This window comes from Gossypium raimondii, chromosome 2 (assembly GCF_025698545.1).
Source record: "Gossypium raimondii isolate GPD5lz chromosome 2, ASM2569854v1, whole genome shotgun sequence".
Classification (NCBI taxonomy): Eukaryota; Viridiplantae; Streptophyta; class Magnoliopsida; order Malvales; family Malvaceae; genus Gossypium; species Gossypium raimondii.
The window spans coordinates 8019673-8039699 of record NC_068566.1 but is presented as its reverse complement, the minus strand read 5'-3'; the positions used below and the strand labels follow the sequence as shown (position 1 = coordinate 8039699).

At 33.6% G+C, this 20027-nt stretch overlaps 2 protein-coding genes across 16 annotated transcripts; both read left to right on the top strand.

Moving 5' to 3' along the window:
* The first annotated feature begins 8681 nt into the window (after window positions 1-8681).
* On the top strand, window positions 8682-9973 carry LOC105787946 (protein EXORDIUM-like 6). Its single transcript, XM_012614572.2, has 2 exons — window positions 8682-9294; window positions 9372-9973. Exons 1-2 carry the CDS (start codon window positions 8757-8759, stop codon window positions 9782-9784), a joined length of 951 nt encoding a protein of 316 aa, XP_012470026.1. The 5' UTR covers window positions 8682-8756; the 3' UTR covers window positions 9785-9973.
* Window positions 9974-13790: 3817 nt separating this feature from the next.
* On the top strand, window positions 13791-18967 carry LOC105787943 (diphosphomevalonate decarboxylase MVD1, peroxisomal). 15 transcript variants are annotated; one of them, XM_052625547.1, is made up of 12 exons: window positions 13791-14037; window positions 14108-14604; window positions 15123-15203; window positions 15609-15725; window positions 15916-15988; window positions 16114-16164; window positions 17164-17196; window positions 17284-17347; window positions 17474-17554; window positions 18148-18211; window positions 18414-18495; window positions 18679-18967. In XM_052625547.1, exons 3-12 carry the CDS (start codon window positions 15185-15187, stop codon window positions 18794-18796), a joined length of 702 nt encoding a protein of 233 aa, XP_052481507.1. In that variant the 5' UTR covers window positions 13791-14037; window positions 14108-14604; window positions 15123-15184; the 3' UTR covers window positions 18797-18967. The 15 variants fall into 15 exon arrangements, with proteins under 15 accessions (XP_052481507.1, XP_052481527.1, XP_052481508.1 ...); XM_052625567.1 differs by having other exon boundaries at window positions 13791-14309; window positions 14554-14604; window positions 15123-15158; XM_052625548.1 differs by having other exon boundaries at window positions 13791-14309; window positions 14554-14604.
* The last annotated feature ends 1060 nt before the right edge of the window (window positions 18968-20027 follow it).

The following is a 20027-nucleotide window of genomic DNA, read 5'->3' as shown; positions in this document are numbered from 1 at the left end:
AAGAAACCTTTCAGTTTCTTGATTTATTTTCTCATACAACGAAACTCCGACGAGACTGTCTTTCATCAGAGACAGTGGCCTCAGCCTCTCATGGTGAAGAACAAAGTGGCGCAGGTAAGAAATAATAATAAATTTTTTATTTATATTTTTGCAAAAATAAAATAGATAAAACAAACTACCTTTTTTTAAAATTGTTGCATTTTTTTATTTGATTTCTTTATGCATCCGTAAAAATACAATATGTTCATTAGGCTTCTATAGCTAATTACATATATTTTTTCGTTTCTTTTTCGTTGTTTCTATTATCTCTGTCCTCTGTCTCATTTCTTTTTTTTTCCTTTGTAGGTATTCGTTGCAAGGTCAACGGTGCTAGGAGGCCTCTCCTTGCCATTTCGGTGAAAAAAAGGGGGAGAGACCTTGAGCGGCGTGACCACTAACGTGGCGAAGGAGCGGCACCAAAACTCTTAAGGTGAAATTGGGGTTTCTGTTAGTTTAGGATAGTTGGGCTATTGGGCTTTGGGTTATTGGGCATTAGGTTTAGCAGATGGATTTGGCTATTGGGCTCTTTTTTATTTGGGCCAATCTATTTTTGTAAATGGACTTGGACTTTTTATTTTTGGTTTTATTTTGGGCCAGATGAATTTGGCCCACTACAATACTAAGATATGTATATCATGTAAATCCTTCAACCTGATCTGATTCATTGGGTCCAGATGTTGGGTGTTACCACATTAATCACTTAACAAAATTTAGTAAAATAGTTAGCAATTTCCCTTACTTAAAATATTTATCTGTTTATTTTATTGAAAAACTCCATATAAAATAACAAAGGAAAGTAATTAATTAAAAATATACATATTGCTTTGATCTTGGTACAATTTATTGTAACACATGGTTTACAAAAGACAATCTCTTACGGTGTAGTCCTACTAAATGCCAATTTTTCCAAAACACCCATGTATGCATTGTATCCCCGTTGGCATCATCTCTGGCACATTCCTGGCGTTGTCTCTCCTAACCCTCTCACTTAAACAACAATACCTGAAATATAAACATATCACTAGTAAGCTCATAGGAACTTAGTGAGTTTTGATCACAATATGCCTTTTAACCTTTCTTGATAAATTCTTCATCTTGAATGTTGAATCTCCCTAAATATATATATATATATATCTTTGGCGGATACCTTCAAACTATCAGTTATATAATTTCGTACTTATACCCTACTTATCATTTATGTCATATCGCCATTCATCCAACTACTTGGCTGACTTCAGGTCTTGACAGTCGATACTATCTTTTTTCTTTTCTCGTTAGACAACTTTCAACAGTTATTTTCGAATAGAAAATCACAAGCACTATTCTTGGTGGATACCACTTACTGTTCATACTTTTGGTGGATACCCATACTGATTTTGCTAAATCAAATCATAATTTAGACAATACCCTGATTCAACCCAACTCATACTCATATTGATGGAGAACCCTCTAGATCGTTCAGAAGAATTATACACATTTTTGTTACAAGGCATATGTAACACCTCTAACCCGTAACCGTTGCCAGATTAGGGTTACGAGGCACTACCTAACTCAATACAGTCTAACACAGTCATTTATCACAATTCATGTCTACTAATCATATTTCATATACAAACCATTTTTTTTGAACCAACTAAATCATTACTCAAGCCGAATCTTATAACCAAACATTATCATACATATATACTTCGAAACATACTTCCCAAAAGAGCTTATAACATGACCAAATATATATAATAATTAGTATTTCTAACAAGCCATTTCGCATGGCCACTTATATACAAATCAAAATTAACCATAGTCTATACATGTTATATGCCATAATATCAAGCTCTGGCAGGTGCGCGAGCTTCAGATCTATCAGCAGTGTCTTTAGTTCCTTTCTGGCTACTACTCACATTACCCATGTTTCTGGGTGGTCAACCTCTAGCTATCATGTTACTCGGTCTCATATTCTGTACAGTTTCTTTTTCAACCAACTCGAGACAATCACGAATGAAATGATCTAACGATCTATATTTAAAACAGCCCCAATCATTCAATCTACAATCACTGGGATGACGCTTACCACAATGTCTGCACTCGGGTCAGTTAGGTTTGATGTTACCAACACTAGCTATTGAGGTCGCTTTCAAACTCACAGGTGGTCTGCCTCGATCTCGTCTAGAATAACCCATAGCAGCCTTTGAATGGCTAAAATCATCTCAAAACTTCTTTGATGTCGACTGAAATCTTACTCGATGATCTTTTTCGTGAATCTCTAGCTTCAAAGTCAGCTTTTCTTTTCTCTTTCCTGAGTTTTTCAACTTTGCATGCTCGCTCGAAAAGTACCACAAACTCTTTGATTTCCAGAATCCCAACTAATAACTTGATGTCTTCATTTAAACCATCCTCAAACCTCTTACACATAATTGCTTCGGTCGATACAAATTCTCGAGCATATCTGCTGAGTCTCACAAAATTCCCTTTCATATTCTGTCACTGTCATGCGACCCTATTTCAACTCAAGGAATTCTTTACGTTTCTGATCTGTAAATCTCTAACTGATATATTTCTTCTGAAATTTAGTCTGAAAGAACTCCCAAGTAACACGTTCCTTAGAAACCTTACAACCTGAGAGATATATAGCTCAGCTAACTTATCAAGTGAATAATCCATATGTACCGGAATGAAATGAGCCGACTTAGTCAATCTATCGATAATTACCTAGATCGCATCTTTCTTACTCAGTGGCAGAGGAAAACCTGATACAAAATCCATCGTGATTCTATCCTATTTCCACTCGGGAATCATAACCGGCTGCAGTAACCCAAACGGTACCTAATGCTCAGCTTTGACTTGCTAACAGATTAAACATTTCGAAACAAATTCCGAAATATCATGTTTCATGTCATGCCACCAATAGAGCTGTTTCAAATCATTATACATTTTCGTGCTTCCTGGATGAATAGAATAACGACTACTATGTGCGTCATTCAAAGTCATCTGAATCAATTCTAAATTTCTCGGAACACATAATCGACCTTTAAATCTTAAACAGTCATCGGAATCAACTTGAAACTCTGAATCAGGGTTTGAATCACATTGAGCTCGTTTTGCTAATATTTCATTATAAACTTTCTGAGCTTCACAAATCTACTGCAAAAACAACGGTCTCACTTTCAACTCAACTACAACCGAGCCATTGTCAAATAGAGTCAACTGAGTATTCATACACGTAGAGCAAACAAAGATTTCTGGCTTAATGCATCAGCAACGACATTTGCTTTTCCCGGATGATAATCAATTACTAACTCATAATCTCTTAGCAACTCTAACCATCTTCGTTGTCGCAAATTCAAATCTCTCTGAGTCATTAGATATTTCAAACTCTTGTGATCAGAATACACATGACATTTCTCACCGAACAAATAATAGCGTCAAATCTTCAATGCAAACACAACGGCTGCTAACTTTAAATCGTGTGTCGAATAATTCTTTTCATGCATTTTCAACTGTCTCGAGGCATAACCTATGACTTTGCCTTCCTGCATCAAAACACAACCCAGGCCACTCAACGATGCATCACTATAGATCACAAATTCTTTATTCGATTCTGGTTGTACTAACACTGGAGAGCTTCAGTTAACAGGGCTTTCAACTGATCGAAACATTTCTAGCATTTCTCGGACCATTCAAATTTTACATCTTTCTAAAGCAATCTCGTCAACGAAGTCACAATCATTGAAAAGCCTTTCACAAATTGTTTATAGCCTGCAAATCCCAGAAAGCTACGAACTTCAGATACATTTGTTAGAGTTTTCCAATCCATTATTGCAGAAATTTTGCTCCGATCGACTCTTATACCCAATGCTGACACTATATGTCCCAGAAAACCAACTTCTCGTAACCAGAATTCACATTTACTGAACTTTGCAAATAATTGTTTATCTCGCAGAGTCTGCAACACGATTCTCAAATGCTCGGCATGCTCAATTTATCTCGTGAGTAAATATATCATCAATAAAGATGACAACAAATCGGTCTAAGTACGGTCTAAAAATTCGATTCATCAAGTCCATAAAGATTGCAGGAGCATTCATTAATCCAAAAGGCATAACTAAAAATTCATAATGTTCGTACCTCGTTCAGAAAGTGATTTTTGGCACATCGGATTCTCTTACTCACAATTGATAGTAACCAGATCTTAGATCTATTTTTGAGAACACAGTAGCCCCTTTCAACTGATCAAACAAATCATCTATTTTGGGCAGAGGATACTTGTTGTTGATTGTCACTTTATTGAGATGTCTATAATCAATGCACATTCTCATAGTTCCGTCTTTCTTTTTCACAAATAATACCAGAGCACCCTAAGGAGAGAAACTCAATCGTGCAAATCCTGTATCGATTAATTCTTGCAACTAAGATTTCAAATTCGGCAATGTATAAAACATATACATTTAAATTCAAAAATATTTATTTACTTATAAACTTACCTCGTATGGAAACGAACGGATCAGATCAACTACTCGTCAACTTTCGATTTCCCCCGATCTAAATTTGATTTCTTTCTTTCTTGATCTATACGAATTCAAATTTAGCTCATTTAATCACCTATTCATTCAATTTCATCCACAAATACCTATTTGGACATTTTTGCACTTTAGCCCCTAAAGTTTCACATTTATTCAATTTAGTTCCCATTTTACAAATACACAAAATTCACATAATTCAATATAACCCAAGCTTATCCAAATTGCTATAGTGCCCCTAGCAGCCCAAAACTTTCATTATTTAACATTTCAACCACTCAATTTGCATATTTCACAATTTAATCCCTTTTTGACATTTTGTCAAAAATTACTTTACAAAACATATTAATCTATCAACAATTATTCATTTTCCATCATCAACATTCAAAAGCATCAAGCTATCATCAATGGAAACCCACAAATTCATCAACCAATTCAAAAATTAGGGCATGGGTTAGCTAGAACACGAAGCAACAATCTCAAAAACATAAAAATAATTAAAAATAGGACAAAATATCTTACCAATCGAGCAAAATAAGCATGGCTGAATTCTAGCTATGGTTTCTCCATGTTAGAACTAGTTGAAGTGTTTTTGTGAAGAAGATGGACATATAATTCTTATGTTATTTTATCATTATTAATTATTTTACCTTTATAACCTTATAAAGTATTACTAATTTCAAAATTACCAAGCCAACACATTCCACTATCACCATTTATGGTCTAATTACCATATAAGGACTTAAACTTTAATGTTGTATAGCTATTAGACACTTTTAGCTTATAGAACACAACTTTTACGCTTTACGCGATTTAGTTCTTTTTACCGAATTAAGCATTCAAACAGTAAAATTTCTTTACGTAACTTTCACACATATATAATCACATGTTGTAAATACCAAAAAATATTAAAATAATTTTCTAACTTCAGATTTATGATTCTAAAACCACTATTCTGATTTAACTAAAATTGGGCTGTTATAGCACAAGACATCCAATATATTGAACAACTCAAATTTCATTAGGGCTCAAAACAAGACATAATACTATGCAAATACAATGAATACCAGTTAACTCAAACTTTCACCTTCATAGCATAATAATTCAAATTGACGGACTCTTATATCAAATACGCCCATTTACTATACTGACAGATAATAATGGCAGATACCCTCTTTGGACATGCTGAATCATACTTCTTTTCAAGAAACTTCCTTTAAAACTTATTCAATTTATCACAAAACTTTTAACACTAAAGTTTCGGATAGATCATATCCTTAACATAAACTTACCAGAATATGCCACTAGCGCTAGACAGAATACGCCACAAAGGCTAACATAATATCACAAAAGGCTAACATAATGCCACCAAGGCTAGCAGAATGCTACAAAGGCCCATCTAGAATACGCCATAAAGGCCAAATTAGAATACGCCACAAAGGCTAACAGAATACCACCAAGACACCCCATAAACTATTGTATTTGTGATATGGATTTGCCTAAACTCAAATTGTGTGAGGTTTTCCCCTCAACACCCTAGGACACGCAGAGAACCCCAGTCGATAAATGTGACTCAGCCACCCTTTTTAGAATACGTCATGGCCATGGACTTTTCTTCAGAATTTTCATATCAGAATTCGTGTTTACTGTCTCAACGGACTTCATCGAATACCACCGCGGTGTCCAAACTCACATCACAACCTCTCCACACTCAGATACACCCCACTCCTAAACATTTTCAATCTTACATAACATATCCAATTTAAACCTATATTCAAGTAGGCTAACTCATTTTCTTAATCAAATCGTACCTCAATACATGCTTCAAATGCATCAACACAATCACATCACACAGTATACATTCCAGACATAAGTTTTTCAGTATCACATACACTCATACACACAATTCATCATATTCTAGACTCACAAAGACTTATATTAAGAAATACATTCTTATTTTTCAGCAATCATTCATGTACTCATACACTATTTTCAGGAATATCAATCACAAACAATATACTTATATGAACTTTTATGAGTTGATATTAGAGACTCACTTGAAACTCACTTTGCAAAATATCAAAATCTTCAATTTTGAATGTCTTTCACAAACTCGTAGCATCAATTGCTTAAAAGAACGTGGGTTAACCATTAAAAATCATTTATAAACATATTGCTAACATCACATCTACAGATAACCCCCATGCATGACCTTTTAATCATAGCTTACTGCATGTATATATCATAGTACCCTTAATCTTAACATGCAAAGTTGTCAGACTTACCAGGAGATAGAACATCCTCTGTTTATTCTTAAGAATCCTTACCTTCCAATTTACATAAGAATAGCAACCACCAAAAACATTTTATATTTAAGAATTTAAGAGTCATTTTTGAAGGAAGAAGAAACTTTCTCACTAACCCTACTCACACACACATATATATAATCCACTTCTACTTAGTAGAATTTGACAAGTGTTAAGAAACTTTAAAATATACCCTTCTTAATGGGTTACAGAATCCGGAAGAATCATAAATGAGAGTCTTTTCCAAAAACTATTTGACCAATCAGTTTAATTGCTTTATAACCAGATCTAGTTATCAAGACTTGCTCTTCACAGTGCTTGAACAAACTAGGCAAATTATACATTTGGCCGTAACCTACAAGAGCTTATTTTTCTTTTACTGAATTCTTTCTTTTATTGAAGAACACGTCAAAAACTAAATCCTGATATACTTCCATGGGCAGATACTCAATTTGCCAAGAAATAAATTCGCCAGAATTTATAGTTTGGCGAACTAACCACCAGAGTGTGCCAGAATAGACAACTTTACGTAAACACGCCTTCAATTCGATTCATCTAGATTTGGGGTGTGACATATCATATATGGGTGCGAAACTTTCCAAGTTGTCTCCCTTTACTAACTTCGAAAAACACACTAGAGTTTTTTAGATTTCAACTATGTAATTTTTGGAAAGGTTAAATCACTATTTGGAAACTAAATTGGTAACTATTTTTATATTGGGATTTGAATTTTTTTTTTTTAAATTAGTTCTTGAATTTGACAATAATTTTTATATTGAGACTTGAATTAGGTAATTATTATTGTATTGAGGCTTGAGCTTTTTTTTTCACGTTAGTCTTGTACTTAATAATTGTTCACACATTAAGGTCTAAACTTAGGGTTTTCAAGAAAATTTCATTGACTAACTTGGACAAAAAAAGATCAAGCTTTAATGTGAGAAAAATTACCAAATTTAGGGATTAAATTGAAAAAAAAAATTCAAAACCCAACATGAAAAAGAAAAAAATTGTATTGACCCTCTTTGTAAATTAGGATCCACACAAAGCTCAACCAAGCTTCCAGTCGAAATGAGTGGATGGTAAGGATGACAAAATCCGATCCTCCCCATGGATTTCAAATTTGGAGCGAATTTTTTTGTTTGAAAAGTGGATGCAGGGCGGGCAAATTTTTTTTCTTTTGGATAGTGGTATAGAGCAGTTATGGTAATTGCTTGTCTTGCTTCGACCCGTTCCACTATATACACTTACCATTTTATCCTTGTATATATAAACTATTAAAAAGTTAAAAATGTAATAACGTAATATATAAAAAAAATCTTTCATTTTATGTTTAAATATTTTCTAGAGAATTATATTTAAATATTTACTTGACTTTAAAAAAATTAAAATAAATTAAAAATAAGTAGTAACAATTAAATTGGAGTGGAGCAAAATGGGGTGGGAGGAGATGAATGTATCTAACATTTGTGGAAATAATAATAAATTTTAAAATTATACATATATAATGAAACAGGACAGATAGCAAAGTAAAATATATCAATTGTAGAACGATAATAAATTTAACAATATTCACTTCGTAGCACTCTTTTACCGTCTCCGATGGATGGGGTTATAACTCACAACATGAACTTGACAGGTATTTTTTTAATATATTTCAAGGACAGGAAGCGCTTATGTTTGGTTGGTTTGATTGATAGCTACCACAGAAAATTTTAAGGATGTCTGGGAATTTGAATCCTTAAAATTAGTTGTCTTTTTGAATAATTTATCCACAAATTCTACCTTATAAATACCCATCACCATCTCCCCTGTTTCAATCATGTCGTCTATTTGAGTTAGAACATCATTTAGACTAATAAATAAATAAACAAACCCATCCGAATAAAGATTGTGAATAATGGGTTCTTCTTCTCTTTCAACCCGCCTCCTTGCTCTTGCACTTTCAGTCTCTCTTTTATTCACTTCCTCCTCCGGCCATGGTCACTCTTGGGACCCCTATACCGATAAGGCCAAAATGATCCACCATGATGGTCCGATGCTCACTGGGAACGTTAAACTAGCCTTAATGTGGTACGGAGATTGTGGAAAAGACATAAAGAATACGATGAGGAATTTCATAAAATCGTTGGAGTTGCCAGGCAAAGACCACCTTCAACCTCAAGTCACCCGTTGGTGGGAAGTGGTGGAAAGTTATCAAGCCATGATGCCAGGTGCAAAGCCTGGGAAAAGCCCCAAAATCAAGGTGGAAGTGGTGAAACAATTGACTAATAAAGCATACAAACATGGAAAAGTCTTGACTTTGCAAGCACATATCCCAATTCTTATCGAGGAACTCACTAAGGGCGATACTAATGTCCTTCCGGTCATCGTTGCCGCAAGAGATGTCTCCATTCAAGGACTTTGCAATGGAAAGTGTGCCGATCATCTACTTACTGGTAACCAATTTCCTTTTCTTCCTTTGAATCTCTTTAAATATTATTATTTATTGGTTATAATGTTTTGGAAATTACAGAGGATCCCAAGCCGCGCCCATACATCATCGTCGGGAACCCAGAAACTGAGTGCCCTGAAGAATGTGGATGGCCTTTCGTTCCCGCTAAACCTGGCTCAAAAGGACCAGTCCTTAAACCACCAAGTGGCAATATGGCAGCTGATGCTATGGTCATTGCCTTCGCCAGCGCTTTGGCTGATGCGGTCACAAACCCTATGGAGAACGGCATCTACCATGAGAACAGCGCCACTCCTATGGGTCCTGCCGCTGTTTGCAAAGGCATTTTTGGCCCTGGCGCTGCCCCTGGAAACCCTGGCAAGGTCCAAACCGACCCCAAAACTGGTGGAAATTTCAATGCTCATGGCAATAATAGAAAAAGATTCTTGCTTCCTGCAATCTGGAACCCCGCTACTAAAGCTTGCTGGACTCTCTAAGGGAGGTGGTTATGCAAATTGAAGTGGTTATGCAAATTGGAGAGAAAATATTAAACCCACCCACCCAACACACCCAACACACACAAACACACACACACACACACACACAAAAAGAAAAGTTTTTTTGATGTTCTAATTCTTTTATATCTTTGTTCTATTTCTAAATATTAAATATTTATTTTATGCTTCTATCTTTTTTTTTTTTTTAGCTTAACGGCAGAAGCTTCCCTCCAACATTTTCAAAAAAACAATTTCACTTAATCGAGTAATTAAATTTTTAAAATGCGTTTTTGTTAGGGATCGACCCGGTTAAGCAACAAGTAACAAAAATAGCAGAATAAATTGAGAAATTGAACACACAAATTTAACGTGGAAAAACTCCTCCAAAGAGGATAAAAAACCACGGGTTAAGATAATTTTATTATAATGGAAAAAGAACGAAGAGTACAAAAGATGGAGATAAAAACTAAACCCCGAAAACAAAGAACTCTCAAAACGTAAACACAAAATTCTCTAAATGTGTTATGAGTTCTAATCTCTAAATGGGTGTTATTACTAAGGTTGTAAAAGAGCCTATTTATAAGATAAATTCATATGTCAAATAATAATAAAATAATCTAAACTAATTAGCGTTTGACTGAAACAAATAAACAGAGTTTAACTAAAAGATTATTTCTCAAATTTGATTGAAAATAGGAGTCATACTTAACAAATCTCCACATTGATTCATATTTCCACAACGCCATCTTTGCCAAAACCCGCCACGAGCCTATCTTGAACTATGCAGGGAATTAACTAAGTCGAATCTGTGCTTAGAAGCTGGAAGACTTCTATCCTTTGACTTGTACACTGCCAAATCAAAACTAACCCGGGTCTGATTTTCACGAACTCAGTGCCTTAACTTTTCAAAACCTGCATCCAAAAGAGAACCTCTCTTCAACGAAACGGTCATACATTTTTCCCTCCTATGACCAAGTTGTCTCCGCTCCAAACAACTTGACTTCGACTCTGTAATGGATGAGGGACGTCCGATTTCATCAGTCACTGTAGAACCTTCCAGAATATAAAGACTGCCAGTTCTTTTACCTTTTAGCAAAACGAGAGCTCCATGAGATACTTTAATACCGCTCGACTCGATGTTGATTCTACATCCTTTCAAGTCTAAATTACTCAAGGAGATGAGATTCTTTCGTAAATCAGGTACATACCTGACATCTGAGAGTGTCCTAATTGTCCCATCGTGTGTCTTGATTTTAATAGTTCCAATACCAACTACCTTACTAGATGAATAGTTTCCCATGTGCACAACTCCACCTTCAACCGAACTATATGTAAAGAACCATTTTCTATTGGGACACATGTGGAAAGAACATCCCGAATCTAGGATCCACTTGGACGTGAGCTTGGAGTTATCGCTCGTTGACACTAACAAGAAATCATCACCGCTTTCATCGGCCAAATTAGCACCAGCTACATCTTCCACTACACCAAAACAGGCTTTTAGCGGCGTTTTTAGCTGCGTTTGGACAAAAAAACGCCACTAAAAATCGAGCATTAGCGGCGCTTTTACAAAAACGCCGCTAAAGGTAGAGTATTAGCGGCGCTTCTCCAAAAACACCGCTAAAAATAAGCATTAGCGGCATTTTCTGAAAAGCGCCGCAAAAAGCCTAAGCCAAACGACACCATTTTCTGAGTTTTTGGGGCCTTTAGTGGCGTTTTTGAATAAGCACCGCTAATGCTCTGGCCTTTAGCGGCGTTTTTGAATAAGCGCCGCTAATGCTCGGGCCTTTAGCGGCGTTTTTGAAGAAGCGCCGCTAGTGTTCGGGCATTTAGCGGCGTTTTTGAAGAAGCGTTGCTAATGCTCTAGCCTTTAGCGGCGTTTTTGAAGAAGCGCCGCTAATGCTCAGATCTTTAGCGGCATTTTTAAAGAAGCGCCGCTAATGCTCTGGCCTTTAGCGGCGTTTTTTAAAAAAAACGCCGCTAATAATAATAAAATCTAAAACCATTTCAATTATCTCATTCTTTGATATATTCTCAAGTAATGTTTCAATTATATTTTTTTATTATAAGTTGAAAAAATTGATATTTCGTTGTATTTATTATATATTGGTCAAATTTACATTTAAATGATAACAAATAATATTGTTTAATACAAAATGTTTTTATTAAAGAGAAGTCCTAATCCTAACTATTTATTATTATTTTTCAATCACAGTTTATTTAAACTACTTTACTAGAAAAATATATTAAATTATGAGTAAAATAAAATATCATAAAACTTAAATTGATCGTTTGATTAAATAAATCAAATAAAGTAAATATAAAACACCACATATGGTGATAAATAATATTATACATTGATAATTTTATTACCAAAAATAATTTTATATTTAGTTAATCAAACATGAACACAACAATGACCTAATAGTACCTACTCAAGAGTAAGAACTAAAATGAATGAAAAGGGACAAATGAAATTAGAGTATTAATTTTAAGTATTAATTTCAAATATAATTGTAAAAGATACGATAGTATTAATTTTAAAATATTTAATTTAATTATCATTATAGTTTAGGGTTTAATATATATGGTTTAGAGTGTATATATATGGTTAATTTAGGATTTAGGGTCAGTTTAAAAGTTACAATTTTAAGGTTTATAGATTATGAAATTAGGGATTATGGATTAGGGATTCTAATTTAAGGGTTGTGATTTAAAGTTTATAGGTTAGGGGCTAGGGGTTAGGGGCTAGAGGTTAAGATCAGTTATGGATTTAGGGTTTATGAATTTAAGGGTTAGAGGTTAGGGGTTAGGTTTAGATTAATTAGTGTGTTTTAATTTATATATTAAATAATGTTTAGGGGTTATGGATTCTGGGTTGGGTTAGGGTTTAGGGATTAGAGATTCAGGGTTGGGTTAAGATTTAAGGTTTAGGGGTTAATAGTTAAGGATTTAGAGTTTAGGATTTCATGGGTCGAGTTAGGGTTTTGGGTTTAGATTAATTTTTTTATTTATATTTTAAATATGTTTTTAAATTTATATATTAAATAATTTCATATATAATTGAAAAAGATAAGATAGTATTAATTTTAAAATATTTAATTAATTATCATTATAGTTTAGGGTTTATATGGCTTACGGTATATGGTTAATTTAATATTTAAGGCCAGTTTAGGAGTTACTATTTTAAGGTTTGGGGATTATATATGGATTTAGGGATTATGGTTTAAGGGTTGGGATTTAAGGTTTAGGGGTTAGGAGTTAGGGAGTTAGGGGTTAAGAGCTAGGGATTTAGGGTTTCAAAGGTCGGGTTAATGTTTAGAGTTTAGATTAATTAGTTTTTTATTTATATATTAAATATGTTCTTATATAATTTTAAAATATATAATAATAAATTTAATATATTGAAATTATGAGTATAGTTTATATTATTTAAGAGATATATAATAGATAGACTTTATGTATATTGAATGGTTAATTTAAGATTTAAGGTTTATTTGAGATTTGTTAAATGATACAATTTTATACAATTAATTAATGCTTTTATATTTAAAAATATTTAATCTAAACCATTTGATATATTTAATATTGATAGATAGGTAATTATTTAATTCGGATAGGACCAAATTATAAGAAAAAATAAAATACAAAAATAAAAATGAAATAAAAAAATGAAATTTATAATTTTTCTAATTCTTTTAAATATTACTTAAAATTTTAATAATTCTTTATGTAAAATTTATATGAAAGATACAATAATTGAATATAAAAAAATATGCGAGCTTTAGCGGCGTTTTCAGCAAAAAACGCCATTACTATGTATTAAAATTTCCCAAAACGGCGCCGTTTGGGTAGAAAAATTTAAATTTTTTAGTGGCGTTTTCAACAAAAATACCGTAAAAGGTAGACATTACCGGTGTTTTGATAAAAACGATGCAAATATGTATTGTAATTTTCAATAGATCAGTTTAGGTAGTGACGTTTTTTCTTTAAAACGCCACAAATGTGGAAGAAAATAAAAGATAATCAAAATCCCGCTCACTTCTAAAAAAAAATTTGGTTAGCCGCTCATTACTCCCACTTCTTCTCATCTCCGTCGTGCGCCCTAAATCCCCCAAATAAAAGTTTGTTTTTCTTCAGCTGAAATCCCCAAATTTCCCATTTCCAACAACAGACTTGAAGGAAGAAAACCAGAAGATGGGATGGAATCACCCAGACATATCGCTGGAAGAAATGATGAAACTGATAGAAGGGTTTGTTGATATCCTGGTTTTTTGTTTTGTTTTATTTTTTTAATTTTATTTACTTTTGGGACTTTTTAAGGAATGACAAGAAAAAAGAATCTGGCGATGACAAGTTCGACAAACCCATATCAGAGACTAGGGTTTCAAGGGAAGAATGTGGTTCAAATGGGAGAAATCTAAATAAGAAGAGAAGTTATGCACAGTTTCATTTAGAGTTAGGTCAATCTGATTTTCTTCTCCATGCCTGTAAGTCGACTAAGCGGAGCGGCACATTCCAGCCCGTAAGTCTAAGGATTCCTCATCATCTTATCTGACGTGCTGGCTATCTTATCCTTCCTCCCATCCAGGGTGCCTTACTTTATCGCGTCTTTACAGTCTTTTAAGATTATCTGCTCATTAAGAACTTTTACCTGCTTTGAAAGATCGGGGTTTTTGTGGTGGCATCCGTTGGTTTCTAATACTGCTCGACTCCTCTGTTTTTCCATGTTCGGCACCGGAAAATCTCCCCCTGGCATAAACGATCAGTCAAATGGAAGCAGATTCCTAAAGATTTCAAAATCTTATACACAGTGAATAGTAAGTTCCCTGAACATATATAGTTTTAATTTTCTTTTACACAACAAGTTCATCAGCCACAGCTAATTTTTTTTCTTGGTTTCTGCATTTATTATGGATTAAGTTCTATAGAAGAAAATTAGTGCAATGCCTACATTCCCATATCTGAAACGAACAGAACAGTGGAATTTAATAAGCCGTTTAGGATTTATGATGAATTCTCCACTTGTTTGTGAAATTAAAAACTCTATTGTCCGTGTATGATAATCAAACCATCGAAAAGAAAATAGAATTTCCCTTCTGGTGTCGGCATTATCAGATATTGACAGCAAAATTGGAAATATCATTTCTTCTTCAATTTCAATCACACTCAACGAGTTGCAATTATGCATGTTAGATTTCAAATTTTAGACAGTGCAGAAACTAGCATCTATTGGGGCCTGAAATCCAAAAGGATTTAAATATATATGTTCCCTAATGGTATCCAAAATCCTTTTTCACATTACCTGAATGAAAGAGTTGTGTGTGGTGTTGTGTAGGTCATGTGGAGCAAGTGGAGTTGAGGGGGAATATCTGTGAGTATCAGTCCTCCCATGATACCATGCTCGCTGAATTTCAACGTAACGTAAAGCCTATTTTGATTCTTCCGTCGTCAGTAGCCTTAAACATACCTTATGATGATGACCCGTAGCTGACATTAGTGGCTATGTTTAGGGTTGAGATCATAAGTTTTTTACTGCTTAGTTCAAATGCTTAGGAAAGTGATTTTCTATTCTATTTAGTATATATATAACTTTAGTAATATCTTTACCTTTTTATATAAATTGACTTTATATATTTTCTCCCCTAACTACTGTAAAATTTCTTATTTTGTTTGGTTCATGTACCTTTTGCTTTCGGTCAATTAATTCAACAATTCCATACTACTAGTTCTCCGTTGTAATTTACTTATTTTTTAAAATTCTTTCAAATTGTATATATTGGGTTTTCTGGAGTTGATTATTTGTTGTCCTACAAACTTACAGGTATGAATATAGATGGGCTGATGATGTGCAAATCAAGAAGCCTATCGAAGTTTCTGCTCCAAAGTACGTTGATCGAATCACAGCTTGATTATGAATCCATATTTCCTCAAAAGCTTGGTAATATCTATCACTAGTCATGTGCTTAATCATCTTTTAATTCTCTATGGTGAAGTCTTGACATACTGTCACTAGAGAAAGGTAGCTGTTTGTCTATGTACAATGATGATACTGATGAATACTTCTTTTTTCCTACTTGTATCATGCTCAATACTTTTCTATATTAAATTGCATCTTCCAAATTTGCTAGGCGCACCGTTTCCTCCCAATTTCAAGGAGGTGGTGAAGACAATATTCAAAAAACTACCTGAGTTGAGCCTCAGGTTAATTTGTTTGTTGTTTTTGGTTTATTTTGCATCTGAAACATGCTTTCTAGGATATGCAAGAATGGTTAGTTGAGTAGGAAGTTGTTAAGGTCAAATGAGGCTGTTGTTTTTACCATGTGCAGGAATTTAAGTGTCTATATTCTGTATTCAAAGTCTGCAGTTTACATGAGCCAGTTGAGTGCAATTCTTTTTCATTTTTTACAACTTTTTCTGACCAACAATTTATTTGTTACATATATGTTTTATTTTATTTTAATCGTTAGTTGTATGTCAGTAATACTTAATTGTTATAATTTTTGACAACTAATGTTTTTTTTTTTTTAACAAATAGAATAGCATAAATGTTAATAATATAAATTTCTTATTCCTTAATGCCATCCTGATATTTGTTCATTACCCAACCCACTCTTCCTTGCCATTACCTCTTCATTCCTTACATTTCTTATATTAAGTTTGATACATCAACCAAATTTATTTATTTTAAAATATTAAATTTATATGTACGGGAGGGTTAGATTTGGACTCCAACCTAGTCTATTTTATATTTAATAATATATTGTTTTATTTTATATGTGATGTAATTTACATTAAATTAAATTAAATATATAATATTATAATGCAAAATTAATATATAATATTATAATATTATAAATTTAGGATTTGGTTTTTACTAGTTTATGAGTTATAATTAATTTTTGTTCATATCTATTATATTATTGATATTTAAATATCTTTTGCTTTAATTATGAAATTTTCAAACTTACTAAATATGAGATTCGTATTGATAGCTTAGAATATTTGTCTTGTAAAGAAGAGTTTATGTATTTGTATTGATATTTAAATATTTGTCTTGTAAAGCAGTGCTTCGTGTGACAACAAACATCGCTCGGGAAGGTCTCGTTATTGGTTCCTAACGGTGAGTTTTATATCGACCATATATCAGTTTGTAGCTTTCCGTGTTTAAGAAATAAATTCAATTAGTTACAGATTATATGTTGTTCTTTGAATCTGGTCAATGAAGTTAATATAAACCATGCTAAGCAGTGGAATACATTCAGCTAGCCTTGTGCAGACCCTTTAACCTTCTTTTTCTTTTTTACTTTGTTGTTTAATACAGTTTATAGGACTAATGGTTTTGGGTTTGATGCAGTTTTTGCACTTATGAATGTCAGTGAAGATGAGAGTCAACTTTCTGCTATAGCTAGGTATGGCCTTTTTTACTTATAGAGATGCAAGAATTTTAGTTGTAATTCAATTGATGATTTATTGATTTTTTTAAAAATATTTTGTAGGCAAGGTTCAGGTAGTGCTTGTCGGAGTTTGTTTGGTGGATTCGTTAAGTGGATTATGGGAAAAGTAAGTTCTTTCTGTGTGTGTTGAACGGTTCATTTCTGCATGTATTTAACAGTTCATCTTTCATCAGGAAGGGTAGTACCTTTGAGTAACCAATTCTTATATTTTCTTCTTTTTTAATACCTCTAGGAGGATGATGGAAGTGATAGTCTTGCAATTCAACTAGTAGATGAAAAACACTGGGAAGATCTCTTCATCATTATTGCTGTGGTGAGTATTTTCTCCAATCCTCATGTTTTACATTTTTCCAACGATAGGTTTATGGTTGTTACTCTGCAGGGAGATAATTTTTCCCCACAAGAACATGAAATATACTTACGATTAGATTTTGCAAGATTCTGTCTCAATTAATCTGCATCCTTTCTCGTGGTTTGGTATTATTGATTGCTAAGTGTTTTAGATCTTGAAAGAATGCAGGCAGCATATGAAAATCAATAGTCTGACCTGCATTATTTTGATCATTTGAGAATGCGTAATCTCAGATCACTTTCTTCCCATGCTTTGCATCTACAATTTATTTTCCACTTAGTTTCCACATATTACTTCCAAGCATCTTATTGTTTATCTTGAATATGAGGATGAACTTGCTTGTTTATCTTGATTACAGAGTATAAAACCCACTTGCCTATGCTTATTTATCTTGTGCCCATTAATATGAGATTTTCTTTCTGATGAAAACGAAATCAAAGACTTTTAATTTGTAAATACCAGAGATTCTCTGCCACTTTACCTTGATATAAAATTCCTCCTGTGATATGTCTTTAAGTCTGGGAAATCTATAATCCTACTGATTTGCTTTACAGAGCTATTTTAAATATATTATCGTCGGAGAATGTGAAGATTTTGACATATTTCAATTACAAGATGGTAGGTAAACCACTATTTTGGTCTCATATGGAACATTTAGGGTTAGAGCATCAGTTTTTATTTTTCTCATAATCTCGATTGAACAGATATTTTATATGAGCACCTGTTTCTTAACTTTGCCATGGCTGTACTGGTGTTCACTTGAGTTCATGTTTGGAGGAAATTTTTGACAGTATATTACATATGTTGTGCATGGTTGCAGAGCAAGGAGTGTTTAGAGAAAGTTACTCAAACAATATCTTTTCTTGCTCAACCACGAGAATCTCACTTGCTTTTGCTTACGGGTAAAGCTTTTACTTCCTTTCCAACTGAACATAACTTGCAATAAATGCTGTGAGTTAGTCATCTTTACTGCCGTATATGGATAACTCCAATATAGTGCAGAATATAAGTATAGATGTCAATGGTTGTTTTAGTGGCTTTTCTTTAAGTAAAAGCTAAGAGAATGACTTGCTGGAGAGATGCAGAGTGATAGAGCTGCAGAGCTTTTGGGTTTGCGTGCATGCAATTTTCGGCCACGACACTCAAGCAAACTTGGAAATGAGTTTCGGGTGTTCACAAACTATGACCCTGGGGAGAGATTAAGAAGTTATTCCAAACCGCACAATACAGATGGAAGAAGCCATACAAGTTTCTCATATCTATTATTTATTTTAGTTTTGATTCTAAATTTTTATTTTTACTTTAATATTTACAACAACTTGAGTTTTAACTTTTGGATTTTAATTGTGTTATTAAATAATATTTTTTTATTTATCCTTAAAAGTATATTTAAAGTTCAAATTTAAAAAATAAAAACATAATATAATATTTATCATAAAAATAAATATAATTTGATTAAAATATTTTTTAAAGGTTATGTTTTTAGCGGCGTTTTTGAGAAAAGCGTCGCTAAAGGTCATGGTCTTTAGCGGCGTTTGTGGAAAAAGCGCCGCTAAAGGTCTTGGTCTTTAGCGGCAATTGTGGAAAAGTGCTACTAAAGGTTTTGGTCTTTAGCGGCATTTTTGGAAAAGCGCCGCTAAAGGTCTTAGTCTTTAGCGGCAATTGTGGAAAAGTGCCGCTAAAGGTCTTGGTCTTTAGCGGCGTTTTTTGTGGCGCTTCTCAAAGCGCCGCAAATACTTTTAGCGACGCTAAAAAGCACCGCTAAAGGCCTAAAAAAGCGCCGCTAAAAGCTTTTTTTGGTGTAGTGTTCTTCGTTACTCTCAGCAGTTCTTTTATTTCGCAGTTTATAACAATCTGCTTTGACGTGACCTAATTTTTTACAATAGCGACACCTTTTGTCTTGTTTCTTTGATGCTACTAAAACGAAAGCTTGCCTATTTGCCTTGCTATCCAAATGAAGCTCATTGTCGAGTTTGTCTCTACTCAACAAATGACCATTCACATCTTCAAACGAGATTTTGTCTCTGCCATAAATTAGGGTCTCCCTGAAAGACTTGTATGAATGGGGTAATGAGCACAATAATAGCATAGCTTGATCTTAATCATCAATATGAACCTCAACGTTCTTTAAATAATTTAAAAGAGTAATGAATTGATTGATGTGATCTCTAAAAAGCTCACATTCGTTCATGCGAAACGTAAATAGACGTTATTTCAACACTAAACGGTTAGCCAGAGACTTAGTCGCATAAAGAGTTTCTAATCTTTTCCACAATGCGGATGAGGTCTTCTCCATCAATACCTCCTGCAATACCGTATTTGCGAGGCACAACTGGATTGCAGGCAAGGCCTTTTCATCAAGCTCTTCCCATTCTGTTTTATTTAGATTCTCAGGCTTTTTCCCGGTAACAACCTTTTTCAAACCGGATTAAAC